At 40.3% G+C, this 10,000-nt stretch overlaps 1 protein-coding gene across 1 annotated transcript in view; it reads left to right on the forward strand.

Moving 5' to 3' along the window:
- The window catches only part of LOC101848859, a 37,545-nt gene that overhangs the window by 22,704 nt on the left and 4,841 nt on the right, over nucleotides 1-10,000 (forward strand). Inside the window, exons 8-10 of the mRNA XM_035973337.1 lie at nucleotides 6,749-6,879; nucleotides 7,263-7,372; nucleotides 8,078-8,207. Of these exons, the coding sequence (XP_035829230.1) occupies nucleotides 6,749-6,879; nucleotides 7,263-7,372; nucleotides 8,078-8,207 (371 nt within the window). The remainder of the gene's footprint in view (nucleotides 1-6,748; nucleotides 6,880-7,262; nucleotides 7,373-8,077; nucleotides 8,208-10,000) is intronic.

Below are 10,000 nucleotides of genomic sequence, written 5' to 3' on the forward strand. Positions count from 1 at the left end.
AAATTGATCGTTCTTCGCCGCTGTTAAATAACTGATGTGAAGTTGGGTTTCTATTTATTATGAGGGGGAGGGGTGGGGGGGTGTATTTGTCTGTGTTTTTAGGGGGGGGTTATAGGGGAGGGGTTGGGGGGTCCTTCTATTTATTTTTAATGATGTAGCCATTTCAATGATGATGATGATGATGATGATGATGATGATGATGATGATGATGATGATGATGATTTTTTGTTTCCTTAATGGGCCCGACGGACTCCACAAAGATATCTTCGAGCGAGAGCGAGGCTCTTTTGCGGCTCCATTGTGAATATGCTTAGCGGCACCTCCACTCTTCCAAATAACTCCATTCGAATTGCCATTGTTCCTGGACATCCTCCTTTTCATGGCCGCATCTTCGGCAACATGGGCTTCATTTGCAAAGTTCTTATACCATCTTTTCCTCCGATGATGGTCCGACCGCAGTCTTGTTAGCTAGCTCAACCTGGTCCCAGCGACATGTGATAGATTTTTGTTCCCCCTTATAGGAGTACCCAGAATACACATCTTCCAGGTGCTGGTACTTAGTTCTACATGGTGGGTCTCTGATTTCCCTCTTGATCATTGGAAAGACTCCTTTGTATGTTGTTGGTCGTCTGTCTCCTTCAATCTCTCTGGCTTCATTAGCCGCTTGGTCTTGATGATGATGATGATGATGATGATGACAATACTAATAAGTCTCAACCTTTTTACTATCTGCTGTATACGATGATGATGATGATGATGATGATGATGATGATGATGATGATGATGATGATGATGATGATGATGATGATGATAATGATGACCACGATTATTGTGAATATTGGAAATATTCTGAAAGTGTAATGCTTCTTTGTTCGGTTTCGATCTTTTCACGTTTATTATTAGATATTTGTAAAAATACTTTGTTTTATATGACGTATTTTGTATGCTATATTTGTTCATTCTTTTGTCACAGTTTTCACTTTGTTAATTTGTTTCTAGGGATGGATGCTTTGTGGTTGTTCTGGTTATAGTTGTAGGCTACTGAAAGTCAGATGGCGAGAGCTGGTTTTCCAATGCAGTGGTGCCCCAACGGTTGCCCCAACCACGGGATAGAAGAAAAAGAAAAAGAAGAAGAAGAAGAAGAAGAAGAAGAAGAAGAAGAAGAAGAAGAAGAAGAAAAAGAAGAAGAAGAAAGTCACCAGATGATTTTTGGTTCCTGTTTACATAATATGAATTAGCTCTCATATGATGCCAATAACTCCACATGCCCAAAGGTTGACGAGCGCCTGATTTCACCGCGTCATGACACATTCCTTGTCTTTTTTCAGGGGTTTTGATCAAACTGGCCCCAACATTGTGATGATGTACTTGATGGTAAAACGGGACGTTTTCCGTTTTTCTCTCATTTACATCATGTTCCTGGGATCCTTCTTGTGTAGGACATTTTCTTGTTTGGGTTTTGTTTGGTTTGGTTTTTGTTCACGACTCACCCACCGGCTGGCTTAACCCCTCACCGATTGATTCGAGTGATTGTTTGAGCTTCTTTTTTCTTTGCGAGACATTTCTAAATTACCTGTTTGGTTCTTTTGTTTGTTGTTGTTGTTTTTTTTGTTTCACGCCTGCACATTGGCATGTTTTTGTTGTTTTTTGTTTGTTTGTTTGTTTTGTTTGTTATTGCTGTTTTTGTGTGTGTGGGAAGGGTGGGGGGGGGGCTTCTTTTCTTTTCTTTTTCTTTTTGTTTTGGCTCGTGGGGGTGGGGGAATGTTATATGTGTGAATGTATTCTCTTGTGGATTTAATTAGAAATTAAAGGTGCCCACTTTTTATAGATCAGAATCCTCAACGAAAGGCGATGATGTGACTTTTTTTTTTCTTCTGTTCTGATTTATTTGTTGAGAGGTAACACTGAGACGATCAATTTTTAATAAAAAGTAATATGAGGATAAGTGTGATCATAATATTTTCACCACCGGCGTCTGTGATGTAGCCGTTAGGTGTTTTTCTCTGTAGCACGCAGGAGACCCGAGTTCGATTCCCGAGTGTGGAGAGCTTCTATCGAGTGTCTCGATCTTTCTGCTGGGATGTTGTATTATCCCTGTAAACCCGGAGTGACGAATGTGTGCATTCATGAATAGTAATTTTATGTTTTTATATGTTTTGGTCTTCGCATTTTTTTGCTTGCTTCGGCATGTAGATTTTGGATTTCGACAAAATATTTCTTGTGACCCCCCCCCCCACCCCCTCACCACACCTACCTTCAAACTCCACCCTCAACCCTCTCCACTACCACCCCCCCCCCCCTTTAAAAAATAAAAACAAGTTAGCTTATTATAGCAGTGCAGTTTTTTTAAAAGATGTTTTGCTTGGAAAAACTTCTTTGACTTTAATATTTAACTAAAGAATGTTTAGTGTGCCCACATTTGGCTCACTGCAGTATGACGTGACAATCTATTGGTGGGTTTTTGTTCCCTTTTTTAGTGCTTTAAAAAGGTCATTATTGATACTATAATTATGCTGAACGCGGTTCCAACAGTTGACAAATCGCCCAATTCATAGCACAAATTTTTATCTTTTTTTTCAATCTATCGTACTTACCACCAATAAATAAATGTTTGACAATAATTGTTTGTGAAAGTAGACGCCACAAACTTCAGGTTTCATCTTTCTCAGACAATTGTTTGTATACAATACTGTTGTAAAGTGCAATATTTTTTTTAATAACTTTTTGTTGAGTTTATATGAATTCAACCCTGTTGAAGTTTTCTAAGAATCTAATTCATGTTGTTAAAGTCGGGTTTCTTACCCTTCGAAGGGGTGTTGACATCAACAACAGAATAGAATAGATTTGTGACGCATGCTGACAAAATGAGTTACTTCTCGCAATCCACAAATGGAGATATTGGCCAAAAATCGACATTAGGGTCAAACTTGTAGATTTTCAATTGATGCCATATTCTTTTACTATAACATGTCTTTTATTGTTTCATACTTATAAACTGTAAAAACTTCACCTATAAGCGTGATTTATCTATTTTGTTAAGGCTTGAATCAGAGAAGTAACTCATTTTGTCAGCACATTTCACATTTACTGTACTGAATAATGGATTCATAATACTGAATAATAGCTATCACAACAGTGGCAAGTTGCTCTGAAAAAGTAAAACAAGTTATACGGTAAAGTCATCTTAAAGGCTTGCATTAAAAAATAAATAACACGGCTACTCTAGGTTTGTTTTACGAGTTGAACATGCCGTATTCTAAGGATTGAAATAGTTTTAAATGGGTGGGGTTTTGAAAGTTTGAAAGTTGTGCTATTAAATTTCCTTTGAGTACTTCGGTGTCACGACACTAATATTACGTGTATTATTATTGTGGAGGCCTACGTACACCTGGAATGAAGCGCTAGGTAAGGGCAGAGAGTTTAGAGAGTCTGGTAAGGGTGAGACGGTCAGACGGTTAGTGTTAGAACGTACAGGGTAGCCTAAGGGGAATGAATTCCTTAATCGACCACGGCCGCTGAGATGTTTCCTCTCTACTTCCCTCCCTTGGATAGTAGGTCGTCATTCACCTTGTCGTTCTGACCGGCGTCTGTGGTGTAGTGGTAGGGTCTTTGCCTAACTCAGAGAGAGAGACAGAGAGACAGAGAGAGACAGACAGAGAGAGACAGACAGAGAGAGACAGAGCGAGAGAGAGACTCACAGAGACACAGAGAGAGAGACACTCAGAGAGAGAGAGAGACACTCAGAGAGAGAGAGCGAGAGAGAGACAGAGACAGAGAGAGACAGACAGAGAGACAGAGAGAGAGACACTCAGAGAGAGAGAGAGAGAGAGAGACAGAGAGAGAGAGACAGAGACACAGAGAGAGAGACAGGCAGAGAGAAAGAGAGACAGACAGAGAGACAGAGAGAAAGACAGAGAGAGATAGAGACAGAGAAAGAAAGAGAAAGAGAGAGAGCGAAAGAGAGAGAGAGAGAGAGAGAGAGAGAGAGAGAGTGAGAGAGAGAGAGAGAGAGAGAGATGGGGTGATACTAAGACAAAGTAACGTGTAAATTCTGGACAAATCCCCGTTTCTCGTCCTTGTCCCAGATTTAGAATATAACTAGCTGGGTCCCCTTTCGATGAAAAGAATGATCGGCGCATTAACATCACCTGAAAGTCATTGGCCTATTACATTTTACACTCTACTGGAAAGGAGCAATAAATCTTGAGAGATGCAAAAAATTAGAATGTCAATGTCTAGATCTAGAACTCTCAACAGCAACAAAAATGCGCCTCCGCATATCACATCCACACCGGGTTTTCTAAAATTACAGAGACAGAAGCGTCGGCCTACAAAAGCGATCGGCGAATTAAAGAAATTTAGCTTTTTGCAGCAAAACTGTCTCAAAACTGAAAACAGGTAGGTCGTCATGATCTGGAGAATATTTTAAAGAATCTTTAGGCGAAAACAGCATGTCGATTGATGCAGCCATTAAAAAGCCTTTTGAATAGCAAAATTCAGCCACCACAAATAGATAATAGATTAGACCTACTTCTTTCTCGAGGTCGGATCCAGAGACGGGGTTTTATTCGAGCATTTCTGACTGTCTTTAGGGATTTTGTAGCCCGCCGGACACGTGTTGGACCTAACTGAAAGGTTCAGGATCGAAGCAGCCTGCCTTCTAAATAATCTTATACTTATTGTTTCTGGGGGTGGGGGGGGGGGGGGGTGGACGTTTAGATGTAGGTGGTTGGCGGGTGCTCTGATGTGGTTTGCTCCTTCTTTCCTATAAAAAAAATCTATCTTCTTTATCTCTCCTCCTCCTTTTTGTGTATGTTACTCTCTTGTAACACATCTATTCTTCGGCACTTATATGACCGCATTGTGTTGAAAATGCCGTAAACCTCTTAGTAAAACTAAAAACATTCAGATTGGTGATCATTTTTCTACCTTGTGCTTTAGTTTAGGGTTTGTCATTTTATCAAAGATTTTTCTTCTGGACCGGCTCCATTCCTGCAGTGCGAAAAATCTCGATAAAAGATGGGTGACTTTACAGCGCGAATGAGTGAATTGAATGTCATGTCTTTGGCAGACTAGACGATCTGACACCTGCAGAAATGCTCAGTCTCGCCAAGCGTGTCCACTCTTTGACACACTAACATCACAAGCAGACTGCCAAAACTCATATTGGCGTTTACGTTTGGTGTACATCCATGCGCACATGAAGTGTGCTAACAAAATGAGTTACTTCTCTGATTCAAGCCTTAAGAAAATAGATAAATCACGCTTATAGGTGAAGTTTTTACAGTTTATAAGTATGAAACAATAAAAGACATGTTATATAAAAGAATATGGCATCAATTGAAAATCTACAAGTTTGACCCTAATGTCGATTTTTGGACAATATCTCTATTTGTTGATTGCGAGAAGTAACTCATTTTGTCAGCATGCGTCACATATACACACAAGAGAGCACATTCACATATGCTCACCGCCCCACAAACGCTATCACACACACACACACACACACACACACACACACACACACACACACACACACACACACACAAACACACACACACTCACACACACACACAAACACACACTCACACACATACATGCACAGACACACATGCTCACATACACACTTACGGACACACACACATATACGCGCACTCACACATTCACACATACACACATCACACACACACAAACCCACACAGACAGGCACGCTCACACTTACACACAGACACACATGCACGCACGCACACACACATAATTATTCTCTCTCTCTCTCTCTCTCTCTCTCTCTCTCTCTCTCTCTCTCTCTCTCTTTTTTTTTTTTTCTCTCTCTCTTGTCTATTCTACCTCCAAACAATGAAACAAAGCTCTGTTTTCCTTTTCCAGACAAGGTGCCGTAATATTTTATATCGTCACCGCCCCCCCCCCCCCCTCCTTAAAAATAACACACACACCTTACTCCTTTACACTTTTGTACACCACTTTTGACAAACAACGAATTGACTGTTGAGTGTATGCATTTGTGAAAATGAAATGGTATGGGTTTAATGCCCCTATCAACACTATTAGGTAATTTAAGGGGCGGGACCACCTAGTTTAACGCCCGTCTCCGATAGGACCGAGCCAAGTGGGAAGTTCGTGTAAAGTGCCTTTCCCAAGGACACAACGTCGGACCGAGCTGAGGCTCGAACCCTCGAACTCGCAATCTCACGATTACGAGTCCGGTAGCCTAACTACTAGGCTACCGACGCCACTTGTATGCATTTGTGCAGATGCAGTATAATAACTATAATATGTCTATGGTTGTGTGTAACCTTTACAAAGTCGCTACCCAAGAATTACAACGCTCTATCTGATCAGTACGTAGTTTTGAGAAATTTGGCGTTAAGAATTTTGAGCTTCGCAACTGTCAAACTTTTTCAAAATGCAATTCTTTGAATATCTTGCTTGATAATTGAGAAATTTGGCGTTAAGATAAGAATTTTGAGCTTCGCAACTGTCAAACTTTTTCAAAATGCAATTCTTTGAATATCTTGATAATTGAGAAATTTGGCGTTAAGAATTTTGAGCTTCGCAACTGTCAAACTTTTTCGAAATGCAATTCTTTGAATATCTTGATAACGACTCCGAATATTTTTATAATTTGGATAAAGCAGATAGAAGATAATTTGGTTTCTGACCTCACGTTCTTATAGTGACTCAAAACAGTGGCAAATTTTAATATCAGATTGAGCTTTGTGATTCTAAGGTAGAGAAGTGTGTTCCCTTCACCCTGGCCAACATGACACACCTGAGACAGCTGACACGCCTGACTCACCTGACACGCCTGACTCATCTCGCACACCTGACTCACCTGACTCGCCTGACTCACCTTACAATGTCTGACTCTTCTGACACACTTTACACACTTTACACACCTCGCTCCTGACACACCTGACTCATCTGACACACCTTACACACCCTTACACTCCGTACACTACTGAGACACCTGACACACCTGACACACCCGACACACCCGACAGTGACACACCTGACTCACCTGACACACCTGACACACCTGACAGTGACACACCTGACTCACCTGACTTACCTGACACACCTGACTCACCTGACTCACCTTATACACCTGACACAACTGAAACACCTTACACTTCTGACACATCTGCTACACATCATACACTTGACTCACCTGACACACCTGATACACCTGATTTACCCTACACACCTGGCACACCTGGCACTGTGTTGTTTGTCTCCTGCAGGGGCCATCACGTCACGGGCCCATTTGTCACCATGATCTACAAAATGTGTGCCGGAGACTTGCTCAGATTCGCCATCATATATTGCATTTTTCTTGTTAGCTTTACTGAAGGTAAGGCTCACATTTGCCTTCATAAATTTCATTTTTCTGGTTAGCTTTACTGAAGGTAAGGCTAAGATTTGCCATCATATATTGCATTTTGCTGGTTAGCTTTAATTACGGAAGGTAAGGCTCAGAGTTGTCATCATATAGATCTATTGCATTTTTCTTGTTACCTTTACTGAAGGAAGGCTCACACTCGCCATTATATTGCTTTTTTTGTTAGCTTTACTGAAGTTAAGGCTCAGATTTGCCGTTATATATATTGCATTTCTTTTGGTTAGCTTTACTGAAGAGAAGTGCTCAGATTTACCAGCGTATTCATATTTTTCTGAGATTAACAGAAAAATGAAGTTCAGATTCGCCATCATTATGTACTGCATTTTTATGAAATTTGCCTAATGAATAAGGTTCAGATTTGCCATCACATATTGCATTTTTCTAGTTAGCTCTACTGAAGGTAAGGCTCATATTTAATTTGTCATCATGCATGTTTCTGGTAATTGAATATGGAATGTGAAACTCAGATTTACCATCTTAAGGACATAATATTACATTTTACAGAAAAAACTAAAGCTCAGACTCGCCATCACATGCATGTTTCTGAGATTTACAGAGAGTAATCGCCAGATTTACCATCATATTCATATTCGGAGATTTACAGAAGGTAAATCCAAATTCTGTCTCTCTTTCATGAGGGTTCATCACTTCTTACAGGTTTCTTTTTCCTCTTCCGGGATGTGAAGCTGGAGAAGGGAGTGACAACCGGTGAGGAGGAAAAGTTCTCCTCCCTTATAGAGACAGTCCTCTACCTCTTCCAGATGACGCTCGGAGAGTTCAAGGTAATGTTGGGACTGGCATTTCTATAATATAATAATTATAGACAGCATTTGTACAGCGCGAATACCCACTCAACAGCAAGCTCTATGCGCTTTACAATCTATACTATTACTATTACCCCAGCAGACCTGAGAGCATTCTGAAACAAGCTCAAATTTCTAGGAAGAATACTGTGCTAGCGGCTATTTATAGGCACTAAAACACACTATATTTATATATATATATATATATATATATATATATATATATATATATATATATATATATATATATTTATGCGAAAACATAATATCACAACTGAAAGAGCTGCGGAGCTGGCCTACCATAGAAAACTGCCTCTCCCCTCGACTCTTAAGGGGGGGGAGGGGGGGGGCTACACCTGGAGGCTATCTCGCTTATTACTGGACTGGATTTTACCAAATTTCACACATATAACAAGCATAGTAAGGAGTCTTAAAATCTGCAATCAAATTTGAGAAAAAAGTTTTGTTTCCATAGATACGCCGCCATATTGGATTTTATTGACATGTCTTACGTAATGAATACCGCACTTATGGCTCGTGGAAATTGATTGTTTTTTTGCATGCGTGTTTACAAACATTAGATCAAAAAATGTGTGTGTTGTTTTTTTCCTAAAGGAATTAGAAAATTTTTTATGATTTTTTTCCTGAGGTAGCATTCAAGTTTGCGAAAAATCCGTGAAAATCCACACTCCAGACACCACCAACAAAAATCTATTCCATATATCGAAAATTCAACAGACAAATTTTTAGTATTACCTTTTCTCTTCATTCTGTGAAAATTTCATGAAGATTGGATAAAAAATGGTGGAGTTATTAAAAAAAGTATAGAGAAAAGTCGCGTTTTGAGAAAACGGCCGATAAAGAAAAATAAAATACTGACTTTATGAGGAAATGGCGGTTACAAACATGCCCGGTATGGGAAAAAATTAGGTTTTTGGGGGTTCTCATGCGATGAAATAGTTGTAGGAGAGGCTGAGGAAGCTAAATATGCCTACAACTCAAATTCCATGATTTTGAGCCGAATTTTGACTTTGGAGGTGTAGCCCCCCCCCCCCCCTTAACGGCAACAGAGAATGAAAAAGTAAAAGTAAAGTAAAGCACATGTGCCGACATGGAGACGATGCCTTCTTTTTTGGTTGTTGTCTATCTTCTTGTGGGGGGGTTTTGTAGTCTTGTTTTTCTAGTCCTTGCTCTTCTTCACGTTTGCTGTCTTGTTCTTTTTCCCATTTTTCTCCTGCTTGTTCTGTTTCTTCTCCACCTCCCTCTGCTCCTCTTTCCCATCCACCTACTCCTCCTCCTTCTCCTCCTCCTCCTCCTGCTTCTCTTTCTCCCTTTCCTCCTCCCCCCCCCCTCTTAATATGTTTGACACATGCACACACGTATACTCTCTCTCTCTTTCTCTCTCTCTCTCTCTCTCTCTCTCTCTCTCTCTCTCTCTCTCTCTCTCTCTCTCTCTCTCTCTCTCTCTTTCTATCTCTTTCTTTCTCTCTGTCTCTGTCTCTCTCTGTCTCTCTCTCTCTCTCTCTCTCTCTCTGTCTCTCTGTCTCTCTATCTCTCTCTCTTTTTTTCCCCTCTCTCCCCTCTCTCCCCGTCTCTGTTTAACCTGTGTGTATCGTGGACTTTGCATTTTTCGTCATCAATCACTGTGGATGTTTGTTGGGTGGTCTGATGTGGTTTTACTCCTTCTTTCCTATCAAACTGCTTTCATCCTTATCTTTCCTCCTTGTTTTTGTTGTTTTGTTTTTTGGATATTTCACTCCCCAATTATACCTCTAAT

The sequence above is a fragment of the Aplysia californica genome, unplaced genomic scaffold (genome assembly GCF_000002075.1).
Source record: "Aplysia californica isolate F4 #8 unplaced genomic scaffold, AplCal3.0 scaffold01146, whole genome shotgun sequence".
Lineage (NCBI taxonomy): Eukaryota > Metazoa > Mollusca > Gastropoda > Aplysiida > Aplysiidae > Aplysia > Aplysia californica.